Genomic DNA, 21,183 nt, shown 5'->3' with positions numbered 1-21,183 from the left:
CTTTTTTTCTTAAAAATAAAATTCACAGTGGCCCTTTCACCAACTAAACACTGAGAGAATCAACAACTAGAATTTTCCTGTGGCTCCAGGAAAATCAGGTTACAATATTTTGCAGTGAAATCTGCAAAGAAAAAAAGCACTATTCCTTAAATCCAAGCTCCAACTGAGCTTATCAGTGTTTCAAAGCATGCCTTGGCTTAGTGTTTCATCACTTAATTAGAAACAACAGTGATCTGCATTTAGCTGTGTGTCTTACATTAAGGAAAAAAAAATCGCCAGTGTTCCAGTCACCAACAGTAAGTATTAATAAATTACACTGTCAGGAATCAGAAAAGACTATTTATATCAAATTAAATTATTTTAGAATAAGAATCTCAATAGTCAGAAAGACACATTAGAAAACATCTTGTGAAATTATCGCCCAGTGAAGAAAGTGCTTTTATTATGTTTGACTGATTTCCATCCAGAACCTTTCTGAATACTGCCAATGACAAAAAAGGCACTGTGATAGAATCCATTCCATTCAGAAGCAACTAACAATGATTAAAAGTTTTCTCATATTGTTCTAAAATCAAACTCTCATAACTTGGAGCCAAGGCTCCAAACAGTAGTCCATCTTACTTCTCACTTCCTCTCTTTTCTCAAACTAAAGCACATGATAAACTGAAATTTAGCAATTATTTTTATAGATTCAAATAACCAGTATTTTCAAATAACCAGTATTTTCAATAGGTAAGGCATTATTAGGGGGAAATAAAAGTCCTAAACATTAAAATAAAAATTTGAATATCAAATCAAATTCAACATACTATATATTTTCAATTCTAAGATACCTTTAAAAAAACACACACACACATTTTAACATCTTTAAAACTGGCAGGTAGGTGCCTTACAGTGAAAGGTATTTATAGTTGCTACTGGGAAGGTGGTGGTCATGACTGTCTTCACTGCCTAAGTACATAAGGTCTTATTTATCATTTATGGTGAAAACAACTGCAACCTCTCAACATTTCAGTCAACAATCCACTTAATGACCATTTAAGTAAAAAATATGAGTCCTAGTAATTAGTTGAAACCTCTCATTAACACCATCTGGTAAGAACAAGAATTTGCCAACATTTAAACTAGTAGACTAGGTAGCAGTGGTTTAGAAGAAAATTCCAGACCAAAGCAGAGTAGGTTTTTAAGCAGTGCTATATCATCAACTCTTCTAACTGCACAAAAAAAAAAAAAAAAAAAAACTAAATTTGTGGAAAAACATAACATCGACAACTCTAAGTGGGAAAAAATGATTCAGAAGAACTGAACTGAGTACAAAGATGTTTTGACTACGTAAACCAATTTATGTTACTTACAGTTGCCTTCCAAGGTCTGTTCGAGGATGATATATCATAAAGGCATATAATGAGTAAATCTCAATAATTTCATATTTATTGAAAGAGGTCAGAGTAATTAGAGCATTGTGCAATAATTTAATTGGTAGTGCTACCTCCCCCCTCCCTTCCTTCTTAATAGAATATAAAATAATGATGTTTCTTACAACTCATTCAATAGAATCATAGTAGTACAAGGGAGTTTTATGCATGGTTGACATGGCAGAAATTATCAGCTTTTCACCAAAACTAGTTTCCAATTTTATCCTCTTCCTGAGCATATAACTAGATTACATTTCCCAGCCTCTCTTATGATTAAATATGTCCATGTGACTGAGATTTACCCTAAGATATATGAGTTATAGTCAGGTGCACCATTTCCAGGCCCAGCTCATAAATATCTCTGATGCAATCCTTCTCTTTCACCTTTCCCCTAAGATTCTCCTGGGAACCTCCCCCTACTCACTCTCTCCCTCTCCCTCTCCCCCTCTCCCCCCACCCACCTCCCCAACTCCCTTTTCCTCTCTCTTCCTCTCTTTCTCTCATATCTCCCCCAATCCAACCTACACTACCACCACTCCTCCACCAACAGATATTATGGATATCCACAATGGATTGTTAAATAAACTAACTAACTTCTATCAGACTAAGGTAATGAACTTGAGGGTTAATTTGTTAAAGCTGCTGCTGCAGCCAAGCTACCACAATTGGTTTTCACATTAAAAATTAAAATGTTCAAGCATAATAGTGGACTAGGTAGCTCTAAGCTCTCATTTGCCCACAGACACATCAAAAACAACATGCAGAAACTGTCCAAGCCAACTCTGTTGAAATTCTGGAAAACATCCAAAGGTTACAGAAACCAAGCAAACACCCAATCAAGAAAAACTTATCCTCAAAAGAACAGAAAACTTTTGTAGTATTTTTACTCATCCTTGTCCCACCCCACTCTCCAGAACAATAGCAGTCTTAGTCTTAAAACAGCAGCAATCTGGTTTTCAGTCCCTCCTGTGAACCAGAAAGAGAAGAAAAGACCTTACTTGCAAATTACTGTGTATGTTTTAAGGTATCTGGGGATACCTGAAAAACCTCTGCAAGGCACTCATCTCTATTTCACCTAACTCAAAACTATGGTAGAATATCAGCAAGCACTGCTCATAAAAGCTGCTAGGCAACTACAGACTCAAAGACATCTAAGGCAAGATTAGAAGTGGCTATAAAATATACCATGTAAGAGTGAGATTCTTTACAAAACAAGAACATTCAAGAACAACCATATATACAAGAGAATTTAGAAAGTTATGTGCATGTCCAGGCAACATATCTGTTCAGAAAACATCCTAGAAGACCTTAAGTTTGCACCTCAAAATGATCCTTAGATTCAGAGAAAGCCTAGCTGAGTGTTGAAAGAGGGTCCTAGCACAGGGCTAATCCACAAAAATCTGGGAGAATGCTTAAGGAAATATCTATAAAAACTTGGGCTGAATACCAGCTAAAGGAAGAAAGACTTCAATCACCATATATGACAAGGGCGAGTCTATGCAAAAATAATTTGGAAAAGTCTCAAAACATATGAATTACTACAGCCTTCAGCAATTTGTTTTTAAAGGCAATAACCTTGAAGAAGAGGGAGAATTTGATTTCTAGAGCTACCACATTATAACAGTCAAATGTCCCCTTTTCAACAAAATATCAAAAGGCATACAATAGAAAAAAAAATATATGGCCCATTGAAACAAACAAAATTCAGAGGAAGCCCAAATGTTTCAGACTTACTAAATAAGAACCTTTAAACAATCATCTTAAAAAGGAAATCAAGAAAAAGATATATGAATATAATAAGACTATTAACAGAGAAATTATAAAAAAATAAACATCTTAAAGCTGAAAAACACTAAAATAGAGAACGAAAACAAATTCACTAGAAGGGTTCAACAGCAGAACAAGCAGCCAGAAAAAAAGAATCAGCAAAGTTGCAGATAAGAGAACTGAAATTATCAAGTCTGAAGAACAAAAAGAATGAAGATGTGAACAGAGCCTACTTGAGGAATACCACCTAGTAAGTAGACCAACATGTGCATTATAGAAGCCTCAGAAGGAGGAAAATGGCAGAGAGATAATTTGAAGAAATAATGGACAAGAATGCCTAGATTAAATGAAAGACATCAGTCTACAAACCAAAAAAAAAAAAAAAAAAAAAAAATCAGTCAACAAACTCCAAGTGACATAAATTTGGAAACTCACACCCAGACACAATATGATCAAACAGCCTAAGACAGAGAATCTTGAAAGCAGCAAGAGAGGAGTGACTTATTATGTACAAGGGACACTAATAAGATTGTCAGTTGATTTCCTCTCAAAAACACTGCAAGCCAGAAGGTAAAGGGAGTGGAATAATACATTTAAAAAGCTGAAAGAAGAAAAAAAAACCTGTCAACTGAGAAACCTATATTCAGCAAATCTGTCCTTCCAAAATGAGGAAGAAAAAGCACATTCACAGATAAACAAAGGCTGAGTTAGTTCATTACTAACAGACCTAAAAAGTGCTAATAGGAGTCTCACAGGTTGAAATGAAAGCATGCTAGATAGTAACCTGAAGCCATAAGAAGATCTAGTAAAGATAAATAAGCAAACATAAAAGCCAGTATTATTGTAATTTTGGTTTGTAACTCTACATTCTATTTTCTACATGATTTAAAAGACAAATGCATTTTAAAAATCTATGTTACTGGGCACACAATGTATAAACATTCAATTTGTCATATCATAGCATAAAGTAGACAAGAGGCTGTCACTACCAAAAAAAAATCAACTAAACACAAAAGAATGCAGTAATGGAGGAAATGAGTGACCAAAAAAAGCTTTAAGACATGCGGAAAACAAAGAGAAAAATGGCAAAGGTAATTCCTTGCTTATCTGTAATTACTTGAAAAATAAATGGTTAAATTCTCTGATCAAAAGAGAGAACAGCAGAATAATTTTTTAAAAATCTAACTATATGCTGTCCATGAGAGTCTCACTAAAAAAATAAATAAGTTAAAAGTGAAAGGATAGAAAAAGATATCCTATGCAAATAGTAACCAAAAGAGAGAAGGGGTAGCTATACTAATATCAGAAAAAAATAAACTTTAAGTCAAAATTCTTACAAGTGACACAGGACAGTATATATTGATTAAAAGGTCAATTCATCAAGAAGATATGAATATATCCACCAAACAGATCCCAAGTTACATGAAGCAACAGATATCATTAAAAGGAGAAATACAGTTCTACATAAAGAGATTTAAATATCCCATTTTCAATAATGGATTAAAAAAAAAAGAAACAGACAGAAGATCAGTAAGAAAATAGAGGAACTGAACAAATTATAAATCCGATGGACCTAACAGACAAACAGAACAGTGTATCCAACAATTATATTTTTTTCACATGCACATGGAACATTAACTAGGATCTTATACCTCAAAACAAATCTCAATAAATTTAAATAAAAACACTGAAATCATACAAAAATTCTTTTCTAATCATAATGTAATGAAAGTAGAAATCAATAATGGAAACTGGAATATTAACAAATATGTGCAGATTAAACAACACTCCTGACCAAACAATGGGTAAAGAAAAAATGAGAAAATAGAGACTACTGAAAACACAACATATTAAAACTTATGGCATGCAGCAAAGGCAGTGTTAAAGGAAAATTTATAGCTGCAAACACACATACTTAAAAAGATTTCAAGTCAAATATCTAATTTCACACAGTAAAAAACTAAAAAAAAAAAGCAAGCTAAACACAAAGCTATCAGAAAAAAGGAAATAATAAAGACTAGTAGAGATAAATAAAATAGAGAATAGAAAAAAAAAACAATAGAAAATATCAACAAAGGGCTAGCTTTTTGAAAAAATAAATAAAATTGACAAAATTTTAGCTGTACTAAGGAAAAAGGAGTGAAGACCAACATTACTAAAATCGAAAATAATAGTAGAAACCTAAGCATCAATTTTATGTAATCGAAAGAACTATAAGAAAATACTATGAACAAATGTACACCAACAAACTGGATAACCTAAATGAAATGGACAAATTACTAGAAACACACTTAGAAAAAGCTACCAAAACTGATTCAGAAAAATAGAAAATCTGAATAGACATAAAATTAGTAAGGAGATTGAATCAATAATTGAAAACCTTCCAACTAAGAAAGCCCAGGACAAGACATCATTGTTGAACTCTACCAAACATTTAAAGAATTAGCACTAATCCTCTTCTTAAAAAAAGCTGAAGAGGAGGGAATACTTCCTAAATTCATTCTCTATAACCAGCATTATCCAATACAAAAGCCAGAAAAAGACACTACAGGCATACCTTGAAGGTACTGCAGCTTCAGTTCCAGACCTCAATAAAGCAAATTGTAATCTTTTTGCTGGCAGAGGGTCTTGCCTTCAATTTGTAAAAAACACAACATCTGTAAAGCATGATAAAGTAAAGCACAATAAAATGAGGCATGCCTGTAGAAAACTACAAACCAGTATCCCTTTATGAATACACAAAAATCCTCAACAAAATACAAAATGAATTAAAAGGTATATACGACCTTTGTATTGGAAAGGAAGAATTAAAATTATCTCTGTTCACAGATGACATGATCATATATGTAGAAACTCAAAAGATTATTACCTTGAATTCAGCAAATTTGCAATATTTAAAATCAATACACAAAGGTCAGTTTCATTTCTATATACTAGCAATGAACAGTCAATAGGAAAATTTAAAAAACAATTACATTTACATTAGCATCAAAAAAATAAAATAAAATACTTAGTACTAAACTTAACAAGGAGGTGAAAGACATACACTGAAAACTACGAAACATTGCTGAAACATCCTTTTATTATTATTTTCTTAAAAAATAAAAAATAAATAAAAATATCAAGTATTGGAGAGAATGTGGAGGAACCTCTGTACATTGCAAATGGGACTATAAAATGGTACAGATGCTGTGGGAGAGTTCTGTGATTTCTCCAAAAGTTAAATACAGAATTACCATATGATCTAGCAATTCCACTCCAAGTTATATATCTAAAAGAAATGAAAACATCAACTCAAACAGATACTTCTACATCAATGTACACAGCAGCATTATTCACAATAGCCAAAAGGTAAAAACAACCCCAATATCTTTACAGATGAATGGATAAAGAAAATGTAGCATATACATACAGTGGAATATTATCCAACTTTAAAAATGAAATTCTGATACACACTACAATATGGAAGAATCTAGAAAGCAGTATGCTAAGTGAAAGAAGCCAAACATAAAAGACAGATATTGTATGATTCTAGAACAGGCAAATTTATTGAGAGAATAGAGATTATCAAAAACTGGATAAAAGAGAGAATAGGGAGTTATTTAATTGGTACAGAGTTTATATAAAGGAAGAAGAAAAAGTATTGAAAATGGGTACTGGTGATGGTTGTACAACATTGTAAATGTACTTAAAGCCACTAAGTTTACAACATAAAACTGTTAAACAGATTTTAAACACACTTAAGGAAAAAATTAAGTTACCAGAAATTTGAACTAGTTACTTAGATGAGATAAGCATATGTCTAGTAAACTGCCCCGTAAACATTTTGATCTCTGTTCGGCCACGTACCACCTGAACAAAATTTAGAATTCAGGGACTACAGAGCATATAATATTTTTTGTATTTGTGAAAAACACAAACTGTCTTTGAAAAATCTTCCTTTACCAATTATAACTCTACATAATATGCTTACCAAAACTACTAAATGAGTATATACACAAGGACCTCCACTAGACCCTATAAAATAAAATTTCAATAATCAGTTACAGTTCCTGCCTTCTAAAGCAGATAGTGCAAATTCAAACTGTACATGTATATTTATAAGCTTAGAGAAAAAAAATTATTTATAGTATACTTTGGCTAAAAGCATAGATAAAAGCTGCAGGAGTGAATACAGAGTCACACAAAGTTTCATGCAAGAGGAAGGTGCATTCTAGAATAAGAAGAGAGAGCTTTGAAGTATCTAGGCCCACTGATATCTTCTCTCAATTAATTTTCATGACAACCTTAGGAAGGAGAAATAAACAGTCCCTGTGTGGTATCTAACATGAAGAGACAGATTTAGGTTCTTTGGCTAGGGTACATAACAGCAGTTTGGGATTTGATGCCAGGCATGTTTAATCCCAAAACCTTTACATTCCCAGAGTTAACATGGAGACACATATATATCAAAATAATGGAAGTCACTCCCATTATTATACATCTGATGGGTATTTAAATTAACATTAAGCCTCAAATTACAACACCAAAAAAAAAAAAAAAAAGTTTTTCACTCCAATAGAATCACTAATACAAGAGAATTATAAAAATTAGAAATTCTCTAACCTGTTAGTTTCTCACGGCAGACACAATCTCAAATCTAAGTAAATTTGATGGTAGACTCCCCTATATGTTGGAGTAGTCTAGATTCTTGAAACATTGAATATATCTGAGTACAATTGCTAGGGAACAACCAGCAATGTGAAATCCATAGTATACTCTAGAGATAGATCAAATTAAATTTCAGTATTTCCGAAACTTCAAAGGCACATACATCTTTTGCCATGGCATGCATATGGCCAGGCATATGGACTTCTGCCAAACTATATTCATTATCTATATTTTAGTGCTCATTTCATCAGTAATCTTCAAATTGGTTTAAAATCAAAGGCTTAGTTAAAAGAGTGAATTGTATTTAAATCTTTGTTTTGAATATTTACATGAAAATTTAATAGTAAAATATTTCAGAAAAGACAAATACTTTATAAAGACTCTTTCATATAGAAAACAATCAGAAGAGGGAAAAAGAAAAGAAAAAGTTGACTTTGGCTACCACTAATCTGTAACTCATCTCAAAGTATTTATCTACACTGTCCAAAATGTATTTAAGTCAAATTCATATACTAGTACAATTCATTTAAGGTTTAAAAAGAAAACTAGGAGAATCTGTGATGAAATTACAGACTTAGGAAATACAAAGAACTTTTCATCTTGTGGTCTCAACGCCAAGCCATCTTTATATATATATAATAAAAAAAAAATTGTTTTTTGTGGCTAGTAACATTATCTTCGAAACAAATTTAATTTAATACAAGGACAATTTACACAGCACTTACTGTTACACACTGCAGTGCACAATAAAACTTATTTATGGGTTGTTAAAATAATCTTGGAAAATAATTTCAAAGACTAAAAATGAAATAAAGGCAAAGGAAAAACAAAACCATGTAATGAATCATGAATCCCTACTTAACTCATATTCTTTTTTCTCCATTTTAGAATTTACTTCACAAATGTTTGGCTAAACCAGTGCTCACGCCTTCACATAGCATATCATTACACAATCATTTTTAATGGTATCATATATGAGCATGAATGTCACCTGTTCTCAAAATTCTTGAAAGTTATTCAGCCTAATTTGTCCACAGAGAAGCAAATTCTTTGTCTGTAGCAAAGTTGTTTTTTGAAGCAAACCAACTAGTTCAGCAAAGAGCTTAAACAGGATATAATATTAAAATAATTTCTTAAAGCTACACTACATGTCAAGTGTTAATAACACCAAAGTAAATTTATTTAAAATGGCAACACTTTAAGATTTTTCAACACTTTAAAATATTATTATAAAACAGGCTTAAATTTTTACATTTATACTCATTTAACTTAAGCTACTGAGATTGAAATCATGTTTGGTTACTAAGTACTATAATTAATATACACTGCTAATGAATACACACAGCACATGAATTCTCGTCTTTGTTTCAACTAGTTAAATATTTCTGTAATAGTTCACTAATAATCTTTATAGAAATTTATCACTGGGCTATCTAACTTTTAAAACTTAAAACCGACCTTATATTACAGAGATGTAAAGTATCTGTTACTTCAAAAAGTATCTAGCTTAATTTCTAAGCCTGTCATTTTCATCTGAATCTTTAAAATATGGTGAAGAAAAAGTGAGAAGAAAATAACAGACAAAAATGCTGTGAGGCAAATAATTTATCATTTATTCAGTTCACACAACAAATATTTACTGAATATCTATTGTGTACCAAGCACTATGCCAGATACCAGAGATGTAAAGAAAAATTAAGACAATACCGTCCCTATTTTCATGGTAATTACAATTTCCTAAAACAGACCACGATCAAGATAATCCTATGATTGAATGAATACATAAAAACGAATTTATATATATGCTCTATGAAAAAGAACACAGGTCTATGAAAGTATACACTAAAGTAATCTGCTCCAGAGTAAGGGCTCAGGAAAAACTTCAGAGAGAACAGAAGGGTTTCAAACTGAAAACTCGATTTCAAATTGAAATTGAGAAAAATTAGGAAGGTGAGAGAAGTGGTGAGAAAAAAACAAACAATCTTTATCTAAAGATCCAGTAGTGGGAGGGAGCACAGCACATTAAAGAAAGAGAAAGGATAGTGTGGCCAGACACAGAGATCAAGAAAGGGAGTGGAATAATAAGAAGCCAAAAGGAGAGGGGCCAGATCATAAAGGAGAGTAGGCCAGTTTAGGATTTTAGCCTTTATCCTAATCTTTACTTCTAAAGTAAAAAAAATGCCTGTGTCTAATATATTTACTACTTATGCAACACCTCTGCAGGTAATGGAAGCTTCACAAATAATTGTTTAAAGAATAAGCCAGAGTGGTCTCAGTTACTTGAGGCAAAATAGATTTCTGGTTTTTTTAATTTAGTTAGTTCATTTTAAGATCATGTAAAAAGTGGAAACAATCGCTACCCTCAAAAATAAAAGATTTGTATCTAAGAAACTGGGGTGTTTTGCTCTGAGCCTTCTTCTGCTTCTACAGATTATTTCACTTTTAAATTATAGTGCTCAAGTTGAATAGAATATAAAAAGGGATCAATATCAAATGATTAAATAGGAAATATTCCTCTCCAATTTTTCTATCCCAGAGTTCTACCCTATTTTAAATACCATTTTCCTAACAATTCAGTCATTTTAAATTTCAGGGAATCAACTCAATCTGAAAACTGGGAAGAAAGGAAATCTCGCATTGATTCAGCCTTTTCTATATAAAATGTACTGCATGAAAACAAAAAAAGCTTTGATAGATTCTTCATAGAAGTCCATCCACTAAGTGAATAAGTGATAAAACCGGAATAAAACTATTTTGCAATACCTAATAAAATGATGGATCTAAGCAATGATCATCAACGGCTATTCAAACCATTAGGTGAAAAGTTAGTAGGGAACTGTGTGCAATGGATGGATCAGCCTGACAATACTGGAACTAGTAATCAGTCTTACCACCATGAAAGAAAGATAATCAGATATCATGTGCTCCCTGACATTATGCAAAAAAAATGTACAATAATCTATAAAGTATTCTTTCAAAAAAAATTACACTCAAGTTTGATCAAGCCTCTGGATTTAACTACCAGCTCACAAGAACCAGAGGATAAAGAAACATGTTAAATGATGCCACAAAGATGCAATCAGTAAAATGCAAAATGTGAAAAATCCTGTAAGACAAGTAACCTACTTTATTCATCAAATAAATTAAAAGGAGGGAAAAGACAAAGAAAAAGAAACCATACATTAAAAGAGACATAGGAAACATATCAATTAAAAGAAAGATGTGGACCTTGTTTAGCTCTTGACTCAAGAAAACTGTATAAAAGAAACAAAATCCTTTATGATACAATGGGAAAAATGTGAATACTAACTGGATATTTAATTAAAGAATTATTTTTAGGTATGATAGTATTGTGGTTACATTAAAACAACAAAAATGTGTCCCTATCTTTTAGAGATATGTACATATGCATATTTACATATGTTTACAGATAAAACTGATAGGATATACAGGAATTGCTTCAAGATAGCCTGGGAGAAAGATGCAGGGAGCTCTGATATAGAGGAAATAAAACTGGACACATATAAATTTGAAACAGAGCAATGGATGTATAAAGGTTAGTTATACTTTCTATTTTTATGTTTTTAAATGCTCATTTTGAAGTTTGAAGAAAAATTAAAAAGAAAGTACTGTCCTTTGTAGAGTGCTAACTTCTGAGGCATTCTTATTTAACATACTGATTGAGCCCACCTACACATGAGGCATGATTCCAGGTGCTAGAGAAATAGAATAATAGGAGATAAGCATTTTTAAATTTCCTATAACAGAACAACTGACAAAGGAAATAGAATTATTACATAATTACTAATATAGAGAAAGAAATAATTAAAAGCATCTAATTCCAGAGATTTATTAATAGTATTTGACAAATATGAACATGAACAACAAGCAAATAGATTTTTGTTTTGGTAATCATCTCCCATTCTTTTCCTCTTCTGATCCACAGCTTTCTAATATGACCAAAGTAGTAAGTCAAAGTAAAAATATTATCTATTTGCTTCTTCCTTTCTATAGAAACATTAATTTTATGTTGTTTGGCAATTTTTTGGTTGCCTTTCATTAGGACAGCTTAAAATCAAAATTATGACAAACATTCAGCCACTGCCCCCTTTTTTAAACTTTCTACTTTAATAATGAGCATTTAAAGTAAAAAACACTGAGCAAAGTAAGAAAATCATTTACAAACAATAGCTTGAGAACTTTCTGTGTAATCATGAATATCAAGGCCAAAACAGCCTTCTATAAAAACAAAGATTTAAAATTGGTATATTGCGCTACTCCAATAAATATTGTTCATTTCCTATAAATCAGAAACTATGTGACAAAAAATTATAGATTATCTTCTTTAAAGCTTAGTTTAAAATCTCATACTTAAAAATTAAACTATTATAAATATCAATACTTATATATATATTTATAAGTTCATTTGCTCTTAAACATTTCAAAATAAAATATAAAAATATATGTATAGTTGTCCTTTATAATTTAAACTTATATTTTTAAAAGATCTTTCAAACTGTTAAAATACTAAAATTCTCTTAACCAATATTTTAGCATAACTAACAAAGACTGGATAGGTAACACTGGAAAAAAGGCACTTATAAAAGATATATTATGAAAAGAAATTAACAGATATTACTTATAGAATGAGCCATTCTGTTTCATGAAAAAAAAAGAAGCCAGTCACCAATTTCTAGGTCACAATAGAGACGAGTAAGTAACATTAAATGGAAAGAATAAAACATTGTTTAATAGAAATACAACTTTGATCGCATCACCTAGTTTCCCATGAAGGCCTTTCATGTTCAAAAAGCACGAAGGAAAAAACAAATACATAGAACAAATGTAAATCACTTGCAAAGCTCATACTGGGAGATAGAATGAAATACATAAGATCTTGTTAGGGAATAATAATGTCAGATGTTATCCAATGTATCTTTTCTGATTTAGGGAACATATTTTGTGTAGTATTTATAAAAAACATTCAAACCTAAGTCTTCTAATAACTCAGTTCAACCCTATGCTATTACATGCTGAATGTTCAAGTAGAAGCAGTCAACATAAAAGCCAACCCTCTATGCAGAAGTAAGCCAACCTAACACTGGGCAATGCAGCCTGGGTGTTACTACTGCTTTGTGAACTGTTGCGGCAGCAACAGGAATCTACCTCTATCTCAAGAGGCAATTTTTTTTAAAAAAAAAAAAAAAAAGAGAGAACACCATGTACTGCATCCTTAGAAAACTGACCAGCTAAAACTATGATCAAGAAAGAAAATCAAAAGAATGAAGCACTGGGAAAAAAGAGATTTATTAGCATTAAAAAAAAAGAGAGAGAGAGAGCTTAAGTATTCAATATCAGTTTCTTATAAACAAAAAAATAATGAAGACCCAAACATTAAGAGGCACATAGCCCTAGGTCAAACAACAATTCTGTCCTTTTGATCTCTAGCTTTGTATTCTGTTCATTACATAGCACTAGCTACTCTTTCAATGATATCTTAATCATACTATTATAAAAACAACTTGCATTTACTGAAGACATTGGGCAAACAGTTCAGATGTGTAAATTTCAATCAGCTTATCTAATTACCCATTAGAACTTGGGGTAGATCCACTACCCCACTTGCCCACGGTCACATTTTTACAGACAGAGTAAGGTCTAAAAAAACCCACATGATTTGACTTTCTAGAAAAACAAAATTCTGTCTTAAGCACAGACTCTTAGGTTAATATATTCTCTTCACAGATTCCAAAGCTTAATTTGGCTGCTATCTCCCACAGATTGTGTCCATAGGAATTTCATGTTAGTCTTCTTGTTCTGGGTGATAGTATTCTGTATAGTTCCATCGAAGACCACAACCTGTGAAATCAGCATGTTCCAAGTCCTTTTCATAAAGTTACCTTTCTTTCTCAAGTGTAAATTATCCTAAAAAGCACCATTTCTTCTAAATGTCACATCAAGACCATCAATACCAATGAATGTTAATTCAGAGCTACATACTAAACATATATTAAATCTATCATGTTGTTTTTCAGAATATTTTCCATGAACCTTTGTAATACTTAAAATTTCATTTATATTCTAACGCATATATTTTCCTTCAATCTAGACGCTCGTCAAATCATAGACTTTGAGAGAAAATTTGTCATACAAATACTTTATATTGTAAACATAACACCACACCACATAAAATACATACTCTTCTCTAAATTGTGAAATATTATTTGTTTTTTTCTATTCTCCCTGATACACTGTCTTTTAACTGTATCCAATCATCAAAATAAACTTGAAGAAATCTAATATAAACAAACCTAATCAATACAAACTCAAAGGACCACACCAGCAAAGCAGCAATTACTAATATAATTTGCTTCGAAAAGTACTGCAAAGTAGTTTTTAAAAAGTACCTACTAAAAGAGTACCATAATATAAATGCGGTGTATTTAAGAACACAACTTGTGTTAATATAATTTTCTAAGTTTAAATAATACATAGTAGACTGCTAAAAACTATTAAATAACAACCAATTATTTCAAATATCAAAATTGTCACATCATTATTGACTACGGGTTATTAATTTTTGTCAAAAACTGTCCTGCATAAGTCATAAAAAAATGGCAATAGTATCTACTTGAAAAATGTTCTGAGAAACTTACCATCATTTTGGCTCTTGCCCTTCACCTCTTCCTTCCATGACAGGACGGTATTCAGGGGAACATAGTCTCTTATGTATTCTTTGCGTCTCTCCTCTAAGGTCATCTTCAGTAAACGTTCTTGGAAAATAAAAGCAGAATCTCCATTTGTATTTAACTTTTAAGTTCAAGAATTACTTTATAACTTAAATACTAACCATGTTAAACTACCCCAAAAATTGGTGTAGACTTGAAAAAAAACAAAATGCAAATCTAATGACTCTATATTTGAATGTTAAAGGGTGTCAAATTAATAGCATATTAGCAGGAAAAAATTAATGAAACTCTTTCAATCGACATCTACTGACAGTCTACTATATGCCAGGTGATATGTTTATACATTGCAAATACAAAGGAGATCCTTAACCCTGAGAAGCTCACAAGACGAAAGAATAGATAAGATAAAAAACAACTACATAAAACAAAAATTCTAAAACAAGTAAATACAAATGAAAAGAGCACAAGAAAGTTAGCCACCAAGATAGTTCCTTAATTTAAAGATCCCATCAACAATAAAAGTGCACTTTCATTTAGTACTACCTTTGTGTAAGTGATATAAATGACACTTTAAGTATACGTCTTGATTCCAAGATTAAAATAGTGTTTAAATACATCTTAGCATTGATAATAATTTATAAAGAACTCATTGTTTAACAAGTATTTCACATGCATAATTTCACTGAAATAATCTTCCCAACAACTCAGTAAATAGTGCTAGTATCTCTATTTTGCAGATAGGAAAATAAGACACATCAAAGTTCAGTAGTTTGTCTACAGCAAGAGAGCTTTCCATTAAAAATTCAGTCAGATATATCTCCATTAGTCAGAAACTATAATCTATACCATTAGCCACTATACTGACTACCTTCTCCGGAGAAGCTCACCAAAAGAGATGTGTATGCTAGTTCCTGAGGATAGGTATAATTTTGTCATGAAAAGGGAAGGAGAATATTTCAGTCTAATAGAGCAATGTAAACAAAGATAAGGAAATATGAATAGCTCATTGAAGCTATAAGATGTGCTAGGAAAAGGGAACTGGCCACTAAGCACAAAGTAGGAGGAAACATAATTTAAAACAAAAATTTATAGGGATTTGTATACCACACTGAGCAGTTTGACTTTTATCCTATAAAACAGACCACTAATATTCAAAATTGATTATGCCTATCCCAGAAGGTTCATAAAATGATCACTAGGATACAGGGGATACATCTGAAATTTATTTATATTTTTAATCTAAAGAAATAAGGAAGAAATTAAGATTTACATATATTCAATATATAAATATATTAATTGACACTGGTATCCTCAAATCATTCTGTATATCAGCTCTCATGTACCATGTACTTTACCAAAGGTTGTATTCTCACTCCCCAATTCTCTTTCAGTATATTACAAGGTATTACGGCTTAAGTGAATGGATTTATGGATAGTATCTAGTTTTAGGTAATCTAACTCTAAAAAAACAATCAATTAAAAAGATTCTTCCACAGAAATAAATTGCAAAATTTATTAATGTAAGCACAAGTGAACAAGAAAACAGGCAGCCAACATATCCCCCATTCCTAGAACTGGTTTTTTCTTCAGTCACATTAGTAGAAAAAAACTTTAACTAGATGCGATATATTCAAATCACAATACTACAATACTTAAGGATCAATAGTGATTGAATTTCAAGATTCCTACAGGGCAGTCAAGTTGAAACCAAGAATTGGGAACTCAAGAGAGAGGTCTAGCTTAGAGATTTTGGAAATTATATCCTAAATTTCTGGTACTATAGGAAATTCAAAGGTAGGGGTAAGGGAGTCAAAAAACATTTAGGGAATGGACACAAAGAAAGAAAAAATGAAATAAAGCTTAGATGTCACTAGGGGTACAAGATGAATCAAAGTGCCAGTGATGTGGAAACCAGCAAAGAGTTTTAATAAACAGAAAAGGAGAAATATTATCAATTGCTACAGGAATCAAGAAAAAATAAAAACCAGTAACCCATTGGTTTTATCAACTGGGTCACCAACAGCACTGAAAAGAGCAAGTAGTTAAAAGAACTGTCTGGGTTCTAATCCCAAATCATGGAAATCTGTGTGATCGTGAGTTAAACTCTTTGTCTCAGTTCTTTTCTGAGGTAGATTGGTAGGTATTATTCTCAACTTACAGATGAGGCAACTAAAACACATCAAATAACTTATCTAAAGTTCCAAAGATAGTAAGCAGCAAAACTAGGATTCAAACCCAGGATCACATGGTGTTCAAAGCTCTTAACCCTACCATATACTACTTCATAGGGTTGTTGTGAGAATTAAATGATAACTAAGGTACACAGGATAGTGCTGAGCACATAAACAGGACTCAAAAAGTGACTATTTTTATATTAGTACCATCATCATTATTATTACTGACTTTAGAAATATTAGTTTCATTAGAATGTAACTGAGATCCAGGAGGCTATGAGACTGAAAGAAAGAAAAAGAGAAAAGCAACTCCAAGGTGAAGTCCTGTGGAAAGAAAGCTACTTTAGAGTAGAAGAGATTTGAGCATTCTTATAGACTGAAGACACTGAGAAACTAAACACACCCAACAGGGTATAAATGACAGCACGAGATCTTAAAGAATTGAGGAGATAAGTAGCACAAACAGAGAGGTTAGAAACAAAGAAGAAAAATGCCTCTTCTAAGACAGAAACAAAGCTGAAAGGACAAAGGGCATGTGAAGAAACAGACCAATAAGACTATGGTAGAAAATGTTAAAGCTCTTCATGTTATATGAAATGTAGTTTATCCATGAATTAAAAGGCAATGTCATCTGTTTAGTATGGGAGGAGGAGGGGCTCTTGATAGAATAGGAAGCTTAAAGGGAATAGTAAATTTGAAATAATCACACAGAGGAGGAAAAGGGATGTCTGGCACTTACCAAAGCACAACTTAAAAAGCTAAGATCACTAATTTGGAAATACTGCAATATCACTGATCAGGTTGAAATACATGAAGCAACTGTAGTGTTAGTATATGTACATATGGGAATACAATCTGGCCTCTGTAATTTCATTTACTTAAAAGTCTAAGTAAAACAAGATCAACAATAAAACGATGAGATACCTTAAGTTCCAGTACTTGAAATAATAATACACATTAACTGGTTTTTAATCAGGGCTCAAAATACTAAATCAATAATATCTATTTAACATTTGTGGACTTGAGAACTCCTTAGTTACTTGTTTAAACAATGAAACATACTGAGGGCCACACACATATACTACACACTTTATTTGGTATTACACAAAACTTCCTTGAAGAATGTTTCACCTTTGCAATAAATCCTTTCTTTGTGAACCGAAGTTGGCAGACCTACTTATTAGATGGTATACTGAGTTAAAATATGTTTATACAATGCCTTGACATTACAACAAGATGGGTAAGCCTTACTTTAGATTTACATAACTGCAAAAATACAATACCACCCTCTCTAGTGCAATAAAAGAAAAAAGATCATGCATCCAATCAGCTTCTTTAATACTGACTATTGTATTGGAAATTCTTAGCTCCTTCTTGATATATATATATCAAGATATACATATTTTAATATGTATTTTATATATACTGACATAATATGTTTTAACTATTAACTAGTCCAAAAATAGACACCCTGATAAGACACTGAGACATATATTAAAGTCTTCAAGTCTCAATAACTTTTTCCTTTAATATCAAACTTCATGTGAAAATAGGTTAGTTTTGGACAAAAGAAATTTATTGTGTTAAATGCCTTCTTTTGTTTTTTTATTTAGGAAATATTAGTTATTAGAAGTGAAAGAAAAATAATTAAGACATTAAAGATTCTAAAATGCCTTCTTGGCACAGTATAACTGTGTAGATGTTAAATGGAGTAATTAAAACATTGTTACTTTAGGATGTTATTATGAGAGAAAAAATAGTCAAGTAATCACTATAATTTCATCAATCATCCATGTATTGAAAACAATCTCCATGTCTTCCACTATTTTACTTTCGTTATTACCAATAACATAAAGATAACACTTTAAGACTCAAATGGGCACAAATGATTTTTCAATGCTTACAAGGTAAATTCTCGTTGAAAGTGTTTAAAACTAAATTGCTACTGCAAAAACAAAGCAAAATTATTTTACACTGCTTTGTATATCAGGTTATTCTCAACAGTATTTATTTTGTGACATCGCAATTTTTAGTTCTATATATATTCATAATCATTAAAACACAATGACATGCAACCTACTTTCAATATTTTAAAGACCATTTTAATACACTGTTAAGTTATTGTGTTAAATCTTCCCAGTGGTTTTTTTTAAAAAGCCCCTCTCATCCCTTTCCTTGTGCATTGTTTGAAACAGATCCTGTAGAGAGAATTCTTTTTCCACATTCACTCCTTCTTGTCCACTGTTTTTGCCTACGTGTTTACAAAGACCAGAACTTGCGATAAAAATCTACAGGTTTTAAAGTACATCAACGAAATCAACTTTAACCTAGTCACCCGTTTATCCTTCTTCTATAAAAACAGGATACTTAGAAGAGATTTGCACCACCCTCACTTGACCTCATCCATACGTGGCTTTAGTGTATCTTAGCAGCAGCAAAGCCAAGTACTTTTGCTACATTTCTGTAAAAACCTAAAGAATATAAAGAAAGATGTGAAAAGAAAAACCTCCAGAGACTCAAGTTTTACCTTAGACTATTATCTAATCATGATGCCGGAGAAGTGATACGGGCAGAAAGAGAAAAGAGGATTGGATGGAATGCTTCTGTGCCATAGAAATCAGTGCCACTGTCAATCTAGCTGATTTGGATAAGCCTTGCACAAAATTCAGGAGTGGGTTTATTCCCAGAGAGTGATATCAGTCTCACAATCTTACTCTGAGCAACTTCGGATTATGAATGGGGATAGAATCTTGAGAAACACACTGCAGGGAGAAAAGCCCATTCTGACTTCTCTGAAGGCACTTATCCTCACGGACAAGACGCTCGTTTTAGGTTTCCCCTAGAGTTCCAGGTTTCAAAAGTCACACTCTGGCGCAGAAGTGGGGGACTAGAGAAGGATGGGAAAAGAAGCGGGGACAGCGCCAGCTGAGAACCCACCCGGTAAAGGGACAGAGGTGAAAAGTGAATGGACAAGGGTCGGCGGGGTGCGGAGGCGCAGCACTAGCTAGCTGCAGCGGGTGTGCCCGCCGGCGGGCACATGTCCGTGGGACACCTCGGCCAGGAGTGCGACCAGGAGTGCGAAAGTCCCAGCAGGGGTCCGGAGACCGGGTGGGGGACCTGAGGAAGTTGTGTGGGACCCCGGGGCTGTCACGCGGGGTGTCCACGCTCCGAGTGAGGCAAAGGCAGCCCTGCGGACGGAGGTGACCGGGAACCGCTGGAGACAGAGGGGCGTGCGCCCACACGTGCACGAGCTGCAGGTATCCGGGGGCGGCGCGTGCACGCTGGTGTGCGCGTGTGTACACACGGACACACGAGGGAGGCGGCACCCGCCCGGCGGGCGCGAGGCGGGAGCTCGAGCGGAGGGCACCGCGGCACACACAGCTCTGACCCCCGCCCCCACCCCACTCCCACCCACCGCACCCCTAGGACTCAGCAGGCCGGTTACCTTTCTCCTCTCTCCACACCTTTTTCTTCTTGTTGCTGGGGTACATGTTGCCGTGGGGGTGGCTGGCTTTAAGCTGCAAGTTCCCCAGGCTCACGGGCAAACAGGGTGTGTATGTAGTGGGAGGGGAGAGAGGGGGCACTCGGGAAGGAAAAAGTGAAGGAGGCTCCGCGTCCCACACCTCTCGCAGCTCTCCAGTCGCCGCCCTCCTCCCTCAGCCCGCGCTCGGCTCCGGTTCCCACCCGCCTCAGCCCCGCAGACGCTGCCACAACAGCACCTCAGAGCCTGTCAAGTAGGTCACGCCTCGCGCTAACCTAACACCCGCGCAGGCCCCGCCTCCCAGCGGCTAGCCAGCGCCACCTCCCATTGGCTGTACCGCCCGCCGCTCTCACCATTCCAGCCACCTCGCGCTCCGACTTCGGCCCCAGGGCGCATGCGCAGGCGCAAGCTCGAGCCCGACGCCGAGGACGTTGGGGAGCGGGAGGGGGCGGAGCCAGGGAGCGAGGGTACTGGAAATGGCCTCGCGATGGGGGCCAGATTGAGGAGCGGACGCCTGCGAGGAGTGTTGGCTGCTGGCCCCACCCCCTGGCTTTGCGGCGCTCGGAGGACCTGAGGGCGTGGTCCAGGTGCCCCAGGTGACCGAGCAGCTAGGTGGGGAACGCTGCCCCTAGGACCTGAAGATGTGGAAGTGGGAGATGTGAGTCAACACGTATTGTCCGTGTTACTCTAACTGGCCCTTCTACAAAGATTTTATTAGATTATCTGAAGCTTTTTTTCTCGGTAAGCAAATACAACCAAAAGAAGTGAAGGACTGAGAAATGTCTTTAGATCTTATACAATGGGCTTCTCAACCTTGTGGCAAACATTACAAATTTCACTGGAGTTCTGTTTTAAGAACCAGGTTTTATGAATCGGGAAGTAGTGGGCAACCAAAATGTTATACTGGAAACAAAAGTCTTATATCAAAGTAAATTCAAGTGGGTGTTAACCAGGGCAGGGGCGTTTTATCATTTTATTCCTCCACTGATTGCTTCAAGTCAAGGTGC

General features: G+C 34.1%; 1 protein-coding gene across 3 annotated transcripts in view; it reads right to left on the bottom strand.

Moving 5' to 3' along the window:
• The window catches only part of MACROD2 (mono-ADP ribosylhydrolase 2), a 1,752,897-nt gene extending 1,732,469 nt beyond the window's left edge, over nucleotides 1-20,428 (bottom strand). For all 3 annotated transcript variants that reach the window (XM_036229035.1, XM_036229037.1, XM_036229036.1), the window contains exons 1-2: nucleotides 20,141-20,428; nucleotides 14,489-14,605 (exon numbers count right to left, since the gene is read on the bottom strand). In XM_036229035.1, coding sequence (XP_036084928.1) covers nucleotides 14,489-14,605; nucleotides 20,141-20,186 — 163 coding nt within the window. In that variant the 5' untranslated portion in view covers nucleotides 20,187-20,428. The remainder of the gene's footprint in view (nucleotides 1-14,488; nucleotides 14,606-20,140) is intronic.
• Between the last annotated feature and the right edge of the window lie 755 nt (nucleotides 20,429-21,183).

The sequence above is a fragment of the Rousettus aegyptiacus genome, unplaced genomic scaffold (assembly GCF_014176215.1).
Source record: "Rousettus aegyptiacus isolate mRouAeg1 unplaced genomic scaffold, mRouAeg1.p scaffold_m13_p_12, whole genome shotgun sequence".
Lineage (NCBI taxonomy): Eukaryota > Metazoa > Chordata > Mammalia > Chiroptera > Pteropodidae > Rousettus > Rousettus aegyptiacus.
The sequence above is the reverse complement of the archived record's forward strand: the minus strand, read 5'-3'. Positions and strand labels throughout refer to the sequence as shown.